The sequence below is a fragment of the Oryx dammah genome, unplaced genomic scaffold (assembly GCF_014754425.2).
Source record: "Oryx dammah isolate SB20612 unplaced genomic scaffold, SCBI_Odam_1.1 HiC_scaffold_19, whole genome shotgun sequence".
Taxonomy (NCBI): domain Eukaryota; kingdom Metazoa; phylum Chordata; class Mammalia; order Artiodactyla; family Bovidae; genus Oryx; species Oryx dammah.
The window spans coordinates 16,845,105-16,861,095 of record NW_024070203.1 but is presented as its reverse complement, the minus strand read 5'-3'; the positions used below and the strand labels follow the sequence as shown (position 1 = coordinate 16,861,095).

Genomic DNA, 15,991 nt, shown 5'->3' with positions numbered 1-15,991 from the left:
ACACACACACACACACACACACACACTAACAGGAGAGAGAGGGAGACACACACACATACAGAGCAGCCTAGACTCTAAGTGTATTTGGAGGTCAAGGGACACAGAAGCTGCAGTGAGGTCCCAGAGCTGCTGGCAGCAGAGCCACGGGCTGCTGCTCCAAGGCCCGGGCTTCCATCCCCAGACAGGGCAGGACGCCGGGACGTCCTCCCTGGGACCGCAGGAGCTCCCCACCACACCCTGCCAAAGCTGTCCAGAGAGCACACTCTTCTGGACAGAGCAGGGGCAGCTGTGTCCAACTGTTGGTCCCCAGGGAGTGGGCACCCCTCTTTGTGACTTAGTGGGCCCACTGTACACTCTGCCGACTGCCCCTGGACAATCCATTCAGGCCTCACTGCCCCTCAGTCACTAGGAGGTCCTTGTGCCCATGGAGCCTCCATACCTCGTGCCTGGCAGGGCCTTTCTGGAAGATGCCGAAAGCAAGGCCGGCCCAACCCACCCCACACCTGCAGAGAAGGTCCTGACAGGTGCTGGCAGAGCTGGGCTTGGTGGCGGGCGGGCATTGGCTCTCTCTGGCCACTCTCCACGTCTGGGAGGCCAGGCAGCAGGATGCACCTGTCTCGAGGGGAGATGGAAACTTCCTTTTTGCTGATTTAAGAAATTTAAGAGGTTCGCGAGAAAATAAACTGTTCTAAGTACTCATCAGATATAAGAACTGGAAAGAAGCCCAAGAGATCATGCAGCCCAAGCATCTGGTTTGACAGATGGGAAAACAGAGGTGCAGAGAAGGAACCAGCTCCCCCCAGAGTCACCGAGAACATCGGCAAGGGAGCTGGGGATCAGAGTCAAAGCAGAGCTCTCAGCGCTCAGGTTATGCCTCCCTGCCAATTCTCTATGCCTTGCTGTTTCTCCCCTTCTCATCTCCCACTCTCCATAAATATGGCCTCTGTTGCCCAGCACTGCTCTAAGCATTTTACAAACATTAAGTCATTTAATCCTCATAGCAGCCTTTCATAATAGCTACTTTCTACATTGAGGAAACTTGAGACTCAGAGGTGAAATCAACTCTCCGAAGATCACTCTGCTTGCAGACCCCAGAGCTGAGCCTGAAACCCAGGCAAGCTGGCTCTGGAATCACCACGCAGGGCTTCCTCTGGGCCCTCTGGGCCACACTGTAGACTAAGGCTGACGGCTGATGGCTGGACTTCCTCTCCAGGACCTGCCCTGCAGGTGACCCCCTGCTCCCCCAGCTTCCCTGCCAGGTGGCGGCTGCAGGGCTCTGGGCTGTGGCTCAGCCCTCCTGCCACGTCTGTTCCCCAAACCCTGCCTGCTCCCGGGGGAAACCTTCAAATTGGACCCGTTGCCCCATGCACCAGGGCTGCCCATCAAGCCTGTGCCTGGACCCCCGGTTACCCGAAGGGTCATTTCCCAGTCCCCACATTGTACAGAGGAGCAGCAGAGGGCCACAGAGAGGCCCTCCACCCAAAACCTGACACACAGAGCCACAAGAACTCTCTTCAAAGAACCAAGAGACATGCGTCCCCAACCACCACGGCAAGGGATTCCACTGTTGAAGCTGCAGTGATGAAAGTTTGATATCCGAACAAACGGAAACCACGCTTTGTGGCCTGAGGTGAGGGGCGTCACCCTGGCTCTCACCCCCCCTCCTTCCGAGGAGCCTTCTGGGGACCCACACGCTTTCTGAGTCATACAACACATTTATCTCCTTTGACCACAGTCTCCCTTCTAAGGGAGCAGCCGGAGAAAACCATCCTACATTGGGAAAAATAAATAAAGGCATTGGTGTGAAAATGTTCACCAAAGCAGTATTTTTTAATCATGACAAACTGGAAACAATCCTCACTGATCAATAATAGGGGAATGAACACATAAATCACGGCCTATTCACACAGGGGGACGCTGTGCAGCCACTTAGGATAAATCATAGACGTCTGCAGCAGCACGGGCGGGGGAGACACTGCCCGGAGGAAGAGGAGACACGACGCGACGCAGAACGCGTCAAGTGGGATGATGTAGAAGGACGTCGGAGACACAGGAGTGAGTCCTGCAAGAAATCAAGAAACGGGCCAGAGTGGTCGCTGCAGCTGCAGTGGGATGGTGCAATTACAGGCTGTTGTTTTGGTTTTTTTCCCCTTGTTTCCAGATATGGCTCTGTGTGTGTGTGTTACGTTGCTTGAAATAAAATTAAACTTCTTAATAATTTAGAAATGTTCTATAAATGAAAGAAACACATACTCCAGGAAGACAGAACAGGGCAGATGCTGAAAAGAGGGCTGAAACACAGCTAAGCGCAAGAGGGCCAATTTCCAGCTTTCGATCTGAAGGAGCCCAGTGAGCGGATGAGCCTGGGATTCCTGGGAATTCGATGCCCACTGCTGTCCGGGGAGGTAGGGCAGGGTGGTGCCATCCTTCTCCCCACCCCCAGAGCCCCAAGCACTCCACCCATGGAAAGGTCTGGTCTACGGCTGACTTGTGACCTGGTGGTGTCAATATGAAGGCACAGCCAGCCTCGGCATAGAGAGTCTCAGCTGAGGTCAGGTCACAGCGCTCAGTCCATGAGGCTGAGAGTGGGTCACCAAGGCCACAGCTGTCCCCACGCCCCCTTCCTCCATTGAGAGTCAGTGTTCCTGAGATGTGGAGAACACAGGCCAGTTGCTAAGGAAGATGTGAGTCCCCAGCAGCAACTGGAACTTTTTGAATCTCAATGCAGGGCACTTTCAAAATCCCTCTGGCCCAGAAACCCCAAACTGTCTCTGCAAGGGGATCTCAACCCCTGTAGGTACCAGGCCCATGGCCTTCCTGGCCCAGAGTTTACATTTGGGGTCAGAAGCTAATGCCTCCTCTGCACCAGCCCTCGTTCACCATAGTACACACATACACACACACACACACACACACACATTCACACACACACTCACACACACGCTCACACACATGCTGTCCACAGAAAGCTGCACAACTAACTGAAGCAGACTGTAAATACCTTTTCTCCCTGGGCTCCCTTTTCCCCTCGTTCTCCACGGAGACCCTGGAGGGGAAGGGAGGGTGAGTAACACGCAGACAGCCCCATCCAGCTTCTCTGTGCTGAGCTTGAGGCCCCGGGACAGTCTGCTCGCCTGGGACGGTGGTGAAGGTCTGTCTCCCGTGTGTCTCACTCCCCACGGCAGCCTGCTTCTCCCTCGGGCCCAGGTGGTGAGCTCGGCCCTCACCTGGATGACAGCCCCCGGGGCTGGTCACCCCGTCCCTGGATTATCCAGGTGCCCCCAGCTAAGACCTGAGCTCAGTTGGCCAAGCGCAGCAAGGTGGCCCCAGAGTCAGTCCCCACTGCCATCCAATCACGGAACCAAGGAATTGAACCTGAGACTCGGGGCCCCTTGAAGCCACATTCCTCCCCCTTCCCTGGGAGAGGGCCACCGCCCCACCATGCATCCACACACCGTCCTCAGGAGAAGCACCCAGAACCTGTGCAAAGGCCCCCCTCCCCTCTGGGAGCAGACGTGTTGGAGACACCAGCCCAGGTGTGGGACTCTCTGACCACATGCTCCAAGTTGCATCTATGCACAGATGTGGGGTGGGGACCTGTCACAGGGCCTGGGTCCCAGTCCCCTAGGACAGCAACACAGCCCCTTCCAACAGCGGCCTCTACTTACGGGAGTGCCGATGGGGCCAGGAGGTCCCGGAAGTCCAGGCAGTCCCTGGGAACCCTGCAGAAGAGAGTTCCAGAGCAGAGGTTTGGGGATGGAGAGAAAAGGGCAGGGGCAGAGGGAAGATGCACTGACTAACCATGTTAGGGGCTGAGACAGCTGCTCCTCATCCGCCGCCGCATGCAGCCTGCCTAAGGTCCCCCCAGGAGACCCCCCCCACCTCTGCTGCCCCCCTCCATGCAGAGATCATGTCACCCCCTGCCTGGGGGAGCTTGGATTCACATGCAGCTTGGCTCAACTTCCACAGCAGCCTTTGAGCTCTCATGAGGCCAGTGCAGCAATCTGGTGTGGCCGCACCCCGTGGCCATGCCGGGACCTGGGCTGGACGCGTGCAGAGCTCCTGGTCACAGGCCGGCTTCCCACGGCTCATTATGCACACTTCACATGGGGCCAGCACAGCCTGGACACGTCCTGACAAAGCCCACCTTGGGTCCCGAGCCCGGGAGCTCCTACTGCCTGGACCAGGAACTGCTGCTGCTTTAAGGCTGCTAAACTGGCCATATTTGTTAAAACCCATTAATAAAAGATTGAGGGCAGGAGGAGAAGGGGACTACAGAGGACGAGATGGTTGGATGGCATCACTGACTCGATGGACATGGGTTTGGGTGAACTCCTGGAGCTGGTAATGGACAGGGAGGCCTGGCGTGCTGTGATCCATGGGGTCACAAAGAGTCAGATACGACTGAGTGACTGAACTGAACTGTATGTTTTTCCTCAGCCAAAGATACCCTAATTTTTGTCACCTACTCTACTGAAACAAAAAATTACAGTGGTGCGTGCATTTACTGATTTTTGTGGAAAACAAATGAAATTAGAAATAACCTGGAGGGCCACAAACAGAGGAAAAGTTATGTAAATCATGATGCATCCATGTCATGGAACGGTAAGCACTGATTAACAGAACAGGCGGTATTGATCTGAACTGGTGAGGAAAGACACGTCTCTTGTTAGAATAAATGGCAGAGTACGGTAGGATCCACTTTCTGTGAGAATTTAGGAAACATCAGGGATGTGTACATACACACATACACACACACGAGCAGGTGTGTGGCTGCATGAGAAGCATTCGTGGGGGGTCGAGTGGGCCCATAAAAGTTGGTTTTGCATCAAGATCTGTTCACTAGAAACATCAGATAGTGAAAGTCGCTCAGTCTGCTCTTTGTGACTGCGTAGACCGTATAGTTCATGGAATTCTCCAGGCGAGAACACTGGAGTGGGTAGCCTTAGCCCTTCTCCAGGGGACCTTCCCAACCCAGGGATCGAACCCAGGTCTCCCGCATTGCAGGCAGATTCTTTACCAACTGAGCCAGCAGGGAAGCCCAGAAACATCGGAAGAAGAGCTCAGAGCAACACTCACCCGCAGGCCCACCTCCCCAGGCAGCCCCGGCTCGCCCGGCTCTCCTGGCTCCCCCTGCGGCACAGAGAACAGCACGAGGTCACAACCCGGGGGACTCAGGTCCAGGCCCCCAGGGCGTCCTTCCCAGAACTGGATCTCAGCACAGAAACAGTGTCATAAAGGCCGGCAAGTCGAGACCTAGGCTCCCCCCAGAGGCGCCTCCGACAAGCAAAGGAGCTGATCTTCGCCACAGGCCTTCATCACCCGAACCTCCAACGTGCTCTGGCTCTGCTGATCCACAGAACCGGGCCGGACAGAAGAGTGGGGAAACCACAGCGGCTGGCGTGGATGGTGAGGAGCCACTGAGGACCCAACCCGAGTTCTCGGTGCGAAAAGGACCTCTTTATCCTGGGTCAGACGGACCCGCCTGAACTGAGATCATTTCCGCCTAGGGTCCTGGGGTGTGTTCCGACTCAGAGGCCGGGGAGGCAAAGGGGGAGTCAGGTGCCCACTGAAGGTGGGCCGGCTGGACACATGGGCTACAGGGGCCCTGCCAACTCCTTAAGCTATGAACTGAGGACTTGGGAACTGGGTCCCCTGGCTCCATTCCAAGTTCCAGGCACTGGGACAAGAGCCCAGAACTGCCGGTCAACCAACTGTGAAAACAGCTCCCAGGAGCAGCCAGGTGATGCCTGCTGGTGTGGTGATAGTTACCAGGCCGACCTCTAGGGACCTGGGATGATCCTGGTACAAAGGGGCCCAGCTCAAGCCTGGTCCTGGCGAAGGCCACCCCACCCCGAGGACCGGGGCTCCGATCAGCAGGCCCCCAGCCCAGTACGGCCTGTGGGAACAGACATACCCGCATGCCTTTGCTGCCGTCTCTTCCTGGGGGACCCGGCAGGCCCAGGGAGCCCTAAGAGGGGAGAGAGAGAAGAGTGGTTAGGATGGGGTGAGGACCGCGCTGGACACAGGCTCTCCACTGGGGAAGCGGAGGATGCGCCAGACAGGAATCGTGGCCAAGACATTCCTACTCAGAGGGCGGCAACATGCAGATCTGCAGCCCGGACGCCTCCGGGGGAGGGCAAGAAATGCAGGCTCGTGGGCCTCTCTCCAGACCCCTACATCGGGTCCATGTTTTAACCAGACCCCTGAGGGGTCCGTATGCTCCTGACAGTGGGAGTGAGACACCCCGGCCCTGCCTCTCAGTAACTTGCCACGTGGCCGTCCCGCTCCAGGCCCCGGTCACACACGCGAGCAGAGCATCGGCCGCAGGAGGGTTCTTGATCTGGGCCCCCCAGAACCGGGCAGGTGAGTCTTTGCTGGGGGCGGGGAGGCTGCCCTGGGTGATTCAGGGTGTCCTCCAGGGGCCCTGGATACTGGGTACCACTCCCCGGGTGTAACACCCCAAGCATCCCTGGGAGGAAAAATCACCAGAAATGCTGGGCTAGGCCAGGTATCAAAAATGCTTCTTAAGCTGGGGCAAACTCCGTTCCAGCAAATGAAGACGAAGCATGTGACACACATCCTCATGGAGCAGCCGTGGGGGCCTCCTCATCCCACCCCCATGCTCCCTGGAGACGCAGGAGGCGGGCAACTCGGGAACAGGGAACCCGAGGACCCCTTAGCTCCCATCCACTCCCACATCATCTCTTTCAAATCAAAGGATTCCACCAAGACCTTCATCCCGCTCCCCACTCTCCATCAATTTTCCAAGGACCACAGAGCAAGCCAACGCCTCTTTCTGGGGCTCTTCCATCTGTGAAATGAGGATGTCGGACATTCAGTGAATCAATGAACTCATGAACCTGTAAGTAATATTTAGAAGAAAACACTATGGGCTAGACCCTGTAGGATGTCTTCTACAAATATTTTCTTACTTAGTTCTTAAGCCCGTGAGAGAGGTTTCATTTTCTCACAGACACATCACACATTTCTAGTTTTACCTAGAAATTAAGATGCACGCATGTAAGCACACAGACACGCACACACACAAATAGTTTAAAAATGTTTACAAAGTGCATTCTATGGGCGAACATTCTAAGTTGTTCTGTTCTTGGAGAGAAAGACAGACAGACATCTCTGGCCCACAGCTGTACCTTTCTAGCCATGGGACCCCAAAGGCAGCCACCCTGGAAGGCCATCACTCATCTCTCTTCAAAGTATGCAGAGTGACACTGGCAGGATCACTGAGAGGGTGACCGGGGGTTTCAGATATAAAGCACACACCCCACTGGGCACCCCCATGGCCAGCAAAGGACACCACAACTCACATGCGATGTGCACAGTAAACTGCCTGGGTGGCCATTTCCTCGGGACAATTGGGAGCTGACAGGATGCTTGCTAGGGTCAGACTGTCCTCCCTGTCTGCCCCTATAAGGGAAGGGCAGCTGTGGCTGGAGATTCCTCGGCCTCTATCCGCACGGCTGCACGTGAGGATGAACCCCCTGCCCGCCTGCCCCTCCATCTGGCTATTCTGAAACTCAGCTGAGGTTGAACGAGGCGACCAGTCCAGATGCCAGTGATGCATCTGATATGAACAGCGACTAGACACCAGCTAGCATTGCTATCATTAGCACTGATGGCAGAGCCAACAGCAACACGAATGGGATACTAAAGACAGTATTAAGAGGCCATTACAGCTGTGCTGCTCACAGCCTGTCTTCACGTCACATTCCCGACCTGTCATGTTCTGAGCTCTCTCCGCTCATCAGTGCACTGAACTCGTCCCCCCAGCACATCTGTGTTTCACGCTCACGTCACATGCAGCCCACGAGCACACCAGGTCACCGGACTCCTGGTGGCCTCCCAGCGGTTCCATGGCCCGGTGAGGCAGGTTGGGGCAGTGGAAGCCTGGGCATCCAGCCCTGCTCTCCCTCCCCAGGGATCAAGGTCAGCCCTGCTCGGCCTTACCAGCCCCCCTTCCCTGGGGAAGCATCAGAGTTTCCCCAAACGCCTCTCAGGAGGCAGGCGCCCTGAGGGTCAGGGACAGTGTGGGCTCAGCTCCCCAGACGCCCTGTCTGTCTCCAAGGCCCATGTTTCATCTGCTCAGAGCTAAAGAAAAAGGCGGTGTGTTTCCAGGTAGCCAGGGCCAGATTAATCCAGCTTCCCTACAACACGAGAGAGAAATTCAAGATTTCCCAAAAGGGCAACATCAAGAAGAATAAGGACACCCCCAAGATCAGGGCCCCTGAGGTGGCGTGGCGCAGAGCTTGCCTGGGGGTCAGTTACCCAGTCCTTCACAGGCCAGTCTGTCTCCGGCAGCTGCAGGTGGGGGAGGGAGGTCTGGGGGGCTCCTGCCCTGGGAATCCAGGGGGCAGGGGCAGCAGGGCACGGAGCTGCCAGGACCGTGTAATAAAGGAAGCCGAGGAGGAGTCCAGAGACAATGCCAGAGGGGACTCCAGAGAGTTCCGGAACCTCCGCTGTGCCCATGGCTGTCGCAGGGCCCGCCCCGTCTTTGCTGTCCAGCAAGTTTCTGGGGGAGTCTGTCTGATCACAGGACCGGAGCGCCACGAGGTGGGGATCGGGACGGGGTCACATCTGTGTGATCCGTGTCCACCGGGCCCAGCGCCCCACAGGTGCTCCCTGTGCGTCCATCCCTTCCTAAGCCCCGTGGGCAGGCAAGGGGAGACCCCGCTACTTCAGAATTAGCCTTGGGGGTATGAAACCCCAGGACCAAAGTGAATCGCAGCCTGTTGCAGGAAAACAATGGTTTCAAGAGCCAGTAAGTTGCAGCTTCAAATCCTGCTCCGTCACTCAGTACTGACAGACTAGGCCAGGTCAGCGCAGCGCTCTGAGTCTCAGGCTCCACTGGGAAGTAGGTGTCATGAGCCTCGCTGCAGGATCTGTGCTTCCTATGAATGGGAACAGCTCGGCAAACTGGTTTTAGAGAACTGGTGTCCCAGAACCAGGGCTTCCCCAGGGACTCAGGGGTGAAGAATCTGCCTGCAATGCAGAAGACATGGGTTCGATCCCTGGGTCGAGAAGATCCCCTGGAGACGGGAATGGCTACCCACTCCAGTGTTCTTTCTGGGAAAGTCCCATGGACGGAGGAGCCTGGTGGGCTACAGTCTGTGTCGGACACAACTGAGCACACACGCATCCTAGAGCCAGTCCCTTCTGCTGTGTTTGCAGGGATGGGCTCCCCATGCAGTCTAAGAAAGTCAGGCTCTTTAGAGATGAATGAATATTTTCTTTGCCTAAGAAGCTAACATCTTTTTTTTTTTTTAATTTTATTTGAATCATGGTTGGGATAACCAAGCCAGCACTGGAAATAAGACACATACTGAGAAACTTCCATTTTCAAGTCATCATGAGGTCCAGGTATTTCATTAGATGGGTTCCTGCCCCGGGAGGCTGTGTGCCCAAGAAAAAGTCAACCTGGCCCAGATATTTCATGTTCCAGGGTCACATAAGCTTAGCATCACAGAACACTACCATGCTCGCACAACACACTTTCCAAAGTCCTTCTTTTGAACTCAGCTGCCTGCAGATGCTGTGAAGAGAGAAGTTACCACCCTAAGCTGCTCCCTGACATCCCACCAGCAAAGTCACAGTGCCTCCTGGAGCCTCGGTGTCATCATTTGTAAGACAGAGGTTCATGCTGCTTGAGATGAGAAAACAAGAGTGGATATAATTGTAGACCATAAAATGCTATTGAAGTGTCAGCTGCTTATATTCTGTGGAGAACTAAGAACACTTTCTCAGGTCCGTAAGGCGGGTCAGTGAGCGGAGCAGGAAACAGACCGGAGGCTGGCCTAGAGCGGGAAAGGTCGGCACAGAGGGCTCCTGAAAAGGGAATCTGGAGCTCAGGATCTAAGGCAAAGTGAAAAAGAAAAAAGGAAAGGGGATGGAGGTAGGGAAGGCAGGAAAAGAAGCAAGCAAGGAAAGAGAGAGAAAGATAAAGAGGAGAGACGGGAGGAGAGGAGAGGCCCAGACTGGGGGAGGGCCTGGGTTCATGTGACGCCTCTGCTGACCCTCAGCTGAGCAGAAACAGCTGCCTTCCCCTGCTGGGTCTCCGTTTCATCACCTGTGGGCAGGGTGATGCAAGGAGGAACAGCACCTCCGGCCCAAAGTGAGATGCCTTGAGACAACGCTTCGGAAAATGACTTGAGCACATGGGAATCTGAAAAGAGCATCAGGTTCTGTTATCTGGAATATAATATCTGGAACCTCTATTCTTTGCCTGTGAAAAAGAAATCACTCCCTTAAGATGACTATATCCATATATACAATGGAATACTACTCAGCCATAAAAAATAACAAAATAATGCTACTTGCAACAATGTGGATGAGAGTAGAGATTGTCGTAGGAAGTGAAGTAAGTTAGAAAGAGAAAGACAGATGCCATTCTTATCACTTACACATGGAATCTAACACAGAACACAGATGGACCTATCTATGGAACAGACTCGGAGAAGGCAGTGGCACCCACTCCAGGACTCCTGCCTGGAAAATACAGAGGAGCCTGTGGGCTGCAGTCCATGGGGTCGCTAAGAGTCGGCCACGACTGAGCGACTTCACTTTCACTTTTCACTTTCCTGCATTGGAGAAGGCAATGGCACTCCACTCCAGTGTTCTTGCCTGGAGAATCCAGCGGAGCCTGGTAGGAGGCCGTCTATGGGGTCGCACAGAGTTGGACACGACTGAAGCGACTTAGCAGCAGCAGCAGCATGGAACAGACTCACAGACATGGAGGACAGACTCCTGGTGGCCAAAGAGGAGAGATGGAGAAGGAGTCTGGGGTTAGCAGATGAAAACTATCACATAGAGAAGGTATAAGCAACAAGGCCCTACTGTCCAGCACAGGGAACTACAGTCAGTATCCTGGGACAAACCATGAAAAAAAAGAACATATGTACACACACATACACACACTGAGTCACTTTTCTATACAGAAGAAATCAGCACCACATTACAAATAAACTATACATCAATAAAAAATAAACTATAAAAAGAAAATACACTTCGCTTCATCTCCCTATGTCACAGTCATTATGGAATAGAATTACTAAAACCTGCGTGAAAAACAAAAGGATGAGCGTCGATAATGCACGTGAAACCCATTACAGATGACAGCCAGGGCTCAGGGATGAGGAGCTTCCCCTCGGTTCACACTGGCAGCTGTGACTCAAAATCGGGGGCCCTGATTCCAAGTCAAAGCTCTGACCTCACCCCCTCCACACACACTCTGCCTGGATGATCTCACCAGAAGCCCCAGAGGGTAACGTCTGGCAGGAAATTACCCACCTAGGCCCACTTGCAAGAAACAGAGCTCCAAGGATCATATGGTGACTTCACTGGGTGAAATACAAAGAGAAAACAGAAATGTCTCCTGTTCTATTACTTAAATATCAGAGCCTGCCCCCTAAATCCCAACTAAAGCACTGCTTTGCTGTGGAGATGCCCTGTTAGGACTCCTCTTCACCCCCTCGCTGAGCCGGAGCAGGCTCTTCAGGTGGAACAGAGGGGTCCTCTGCACAGTGATCCTTTGAGTGCAGCTCTGGCACAGCAGTATCCCTGGGCCTGGTTAGGCAGGCGGATACTCTAGCCTCACCCCAGGGCCATGGAATCAGACAGACTGGGAGCGGGGCCTAGCCAGCTGGTTCAACAAACCCTCTGTGTGGTTCAAGAGCTTGCTCAAGTTTGAGAACCACTTCTCCGTGGTATCTGAATATGTGAGCACAATCCCTGGCGTGGCCACACAGAGACAGAGAGTCACTTGCACCTGGTCACATGGTGAACAGGCCTGAAAACAAGGACAACAATAGCTACCCCAAAACTAAGTAGCTTGTGCTTCAGTCCTGGCAGACACTTGTGAGTACAAGAGACTGCTGTTATTCCTAGATGCTCTGCAAGCTGTTTTGGATGAAGTGAAGAAAGAGAAAGATACTTTATACCTCTATGTCAGCCCACCTGGGACACGCTTTCTCATAACACCCTCCAGGCTTCCTGAGGCTCTGAGAGTTGCACAAGTCCTCCTGCGGTGGAGGGTCGGTGGGGAGAGGTAGAGGACCCTGACATTTCCCAGCTGTCAGCCACCCCTGGGGATAAGACCTCATTGCTGCAGAGGATGTCATTTGGTGTAAAAAGTGAAAAACTACACTGGTGTAACAGTAATTATACTCAACATTTATGAGTACCTCTTAACAACAGACGTCATTTATTTTCACTAGTTCACTTTGTCCTTGCTGTAACCCACTGAGGCCGGTAGAATCATAGTCATCAGTTTATAGATGGAGGAAAGCAAGGGTTGCAGGGGTTGAGTAACTGACTTCGCCAGAGTTACACAGCTGCTAAGTGGCCAAGCTGGGATCTGAGTCCAGCCAGCTGGCGTCTAGGGTCTGCGCCCTTGGCCTCCACTGCCCTCCCAGTCCAGCACTTACCCTTCCAATAAATGCTCTCACCCTCCTGTATGAGGCCCTAGGCTCTGTGACTGGGCCATGAGACTTGGCAAGAGCCTGAGTGTCAGACGGAGCTGGAAAAAGTGCATACTTTCCTATTCTGGCTCTGCCTGGGGCTGTGAGAACCCGTGAACTCAAAACTTCCTCAGTGTGTCCTTCAGCACCACGGACAGGGTCTGTGGCACCTTTATTTATTCCAACTCCCAGCAATCTGCCCCCACCTACAAGGCTATTTGAGGGCACGTAGGCAGCTAAATTTATTTCCCCCTAAATCCTTTAATTATGATAAAGATAGAAGGCACTCGACCACAGTTATCCAGCTCGATAACCATGAATAATGCACATTAAGGCACAGGCTAAGAATAGGAGATGGGGGTGCTGATTAAGCCAGTCGTTAACAAAGGGGGTGAGACCCAGAGCTAGAGGCAAAGGGTATAACTACGTCTTAGAAGTTTCACACATATAAACGCACATGTATACTTTATATTTTATGGCTCAGAGGCTCTATAATGTAGTCATTGCCTAAAATAAGTTTCTCCCCACGAGGGACATGGGTTTTGAGGGTCAAGAAATCCCAGATAAAAGCATCTCTCTAGGGGCGAGCAGGGAACTGGCACTGGCCATTGTGGTGTTAACAGTGGGGCACATAGGGTCAGACACGGCCCCAGCAACCCTCACCCACCACTCTGTGCCCTCAGGCATGCCCCAGACTCCTTCAAGGAGTTGCAGAGGCTGGTACTCATAAACTGAACAGTGGGCAGATGAAAGCGGTCAATAAAAGGCTGACATCACGATTCTTTCCACTTCAAGGCACCTCTCCGAGACTAGTCCAGACAAGAGTCACCAAGCGCTGGCCGCTGAATTCACCTTGGCCGCCAGTGTTAATGCCCCAGGCCATCCTCTCAGCCAGAATCTATGACATTAAAGTGGCTCCATCATCCCTTGCAAGGGCGCACGTCTCACCTGCACCAGACCCCCGTGATATGTAGAGACAGCTGAGACCTTCCAAGGACCTGACTTGGTCACTAGCTCTGAAAGGAGGTGCTGGGAAGAAAATCCATCACATAGCAGAGCCTGCACTCCACTCCCACCCACCTGGGCAGTCCATCTCCACCTCCACAAAATCCTCTCATCTCACAATTTCAAAGACTGCCTGCCTTTAAAGACACCAAACAAAGAACCAGATCCGGTGGGAGAGACCAGGTCTTTCATGCTGTGATGGCACAAGGTGGGTCTGTCGTGTTGAGATGAGAGAACTGTCACTGTGAGAGCAGGTCTGACCGTCCCCTGGAGCAGGGCCCCAGGCACCCCTGTGATGTTCATAGGAAGGGCTCCCAGCTGGCTCAGACTGCGGGCTAATCAGGACTGTGTGAGCAGCCACACTGCCACCCACCACTGGCTCTGCCCTGCAAGCTCTGCAGGGGCCACAGGGATTCTCCATTCTCTCTCTGCGTCACCCACCCTGACTCTCAGGTGTAGACAGCGGGTTAATCCTGCTCTAAAGCTCATGGCCCTCACTGTGCCATCCTTCCCCTGCCCTCCAGCACAGTGCCTGGCCCTAGACTGGGTAACTCTCACACTTCTGAACGAACCAGAGCTCCTTATAGACTACTTCCTACACCTTCTACAATGAAAACATCACTGTGTAAGAGCATTTTCCTAAATCTCGGTGGCCTTTTCCACGAGAGAGAGAGAGAGAGAGAAGGTGATGCCCTCCACCTGAGCTCACTGCCCTCCAATACTTTGGCCACCTGATGGGAAGAACTAACTCATTGGAAAAGACCCTGATGCTGGGAAAGACTGAAGGCAGGAAGAGAAAGGGATGACAGAGGATGAGATGGTTAGATGCCATCACTGATTCGATGGACATGAGTTTGACCAAGCTCCGGGAGTTGGTGATGGACAGGGAAGCCTGGCATGCAGAAGTCCATGGGGTTGCAAAGAGTCAGACATGACTGAGCGACTGAACTGAACTGAAAATTCTATCTGCTAGGAGCCAACCAGCCCAAAAAAATTCAGCTGAGTTTTTTCTACTTGCTCGCATATTTTTTCTGGGGCACCACCCTGTGAAATCCAAGCACAAAATCCATACAAAGTTTTATTTATTGCCAGACAGGATTCCTGTGAATATGCTGAAGAAAGGGCTTTTGGGTTGTTTGTTTGGATTTTTTTTTACCCTGTCTACCAAGTGCTGAGTACAGAGTTGCTGACCCAAGCAAGGCTTGGAGACACTTTGCCCTGATTCCATCCCGTGTCTCCCAAAGGCCTTCACCATCTATAAGTTGTGATTCAGACTCCTGAGGGGGGTTGCTCCCTACCCTGTCCTTGGTTACTCTCCACTCTAGAGAAACTGGGTGTGTGTGGGGTGGGTCTTCCCAACGCCAGATCTGGGCTGCTCTCTGCCAGAAGGCCACCCAGGGCAGGTTTTAGAGCTCCATGAACCCACCACTCTCTCCCATGTACTCAATACTTTAAGACTGCCTCCTGAAGAAGCACTTGTCCCTCCTTCACGGATCTGAGTAACAGTGTCTAGCAGATGAATGAAAGGAAGAATGATGAAAGACAGATTTTTATATGCACCTACCTACAGACCTAAGGCAGGCACTCTCCCAGGCAGTGCCAACCTCCTGTAACACAGCCCCAATGGCCCCACTTTACAGACGATGAGACTGAGGCTCAGAGAGACACCACCTAAAACTCACGCAGCCACTGCAGAGCTGGTCCAAACCAGGTCTGCCCAACTCCCCAAACCTGCTTTGTTTCCAAACCTGAGCCCACATTTGAGCACAAAACAAAGGCTATCTTTACCCTTATTCTCCCATGTGCCAGATTCCCAGGGAAAAGCGGTGCACCCCCAAAGGGCAGAGAGCTCCCCCATATCAAATGAAGCCATGCAGAGGAAAACTGGATGGACACCCTGACTTCCAGACACCAGAGGGCGCTGTGGGTCCAGGAAGCGACCACAATGCAGCCTCTCCTGGTTCCCTCCCCTGAAGGCTCTGGTCCCCAGAGCAGGAGGGCCCTCGGAATGAAAAAGAGGCTGTGTTTTTATTTCTCAATTTTTTTTCTCTCCTTGAGGCTCATGAACCACATCTCTAAGGAAAAAAGACACTGTGCCCAGCCGCAGGAAACCTCACACCAACATCCTCACCATGGTTACTCATTTATTTTGTCAACATGGAAGGACCAAGGGTGGAGAGGCATGGAAGTCATCGCCCCTCCCTGCTCTCCCTGACTCTCCCCAAACTAGTCCAAACCAGCCCAGAGCAGTGGCTCTACCCTATCATCATCACCATCACCATAATCATCACCATCACCATCGTCATCATTGACACCAACATCAACTGCCATCACCTTCACCATCATCATGACCATCATCCTCATCACCACCATCGCCACCATGACTTCACCATCATCACCACCATCACCACCATCACCACCACCATCACATCACAACACCATCACCACCATCACATCGCCATCATTACCATCACCACCACCACCACCATCACAATCACATCACCACCATCACC

General features: G+C 53.5%; 1 protein-coding gene across 1 annotated transcript in view; it reads right to left on the bottom strand.

Moving 5' to 3' along the window:
- Positions 1-15,991, bottom strand: part of COL22A1 (collagen type XXII alpha 1 chain) — a 203,161-nt gene that overhangs the window by 131,847 nt on the left and 55,323 nt on the right. The window contains exons 12-15 of the mRNA XM_040261747.1: positions 5,918-5,971; positions 5,080-5,133; positions 3,669-3,722; positions 3,002-3,046 (exon numbers count right to left, since the gene is read on the bottom strand). Of these exons, the coding sequence (XP_040117681.1) occupies positions 3,002-3,046; positions 3,669-3,722; positions 5,080-5,133; positions 5,918-5,971 (207 nt within the window). The remainder of the gene's footprint in view (positions 1-3,001; positions 3,047-3,668; positions 3,723-5,079; positions 5,134-5,917; positions 5,972-15,991) is intronic.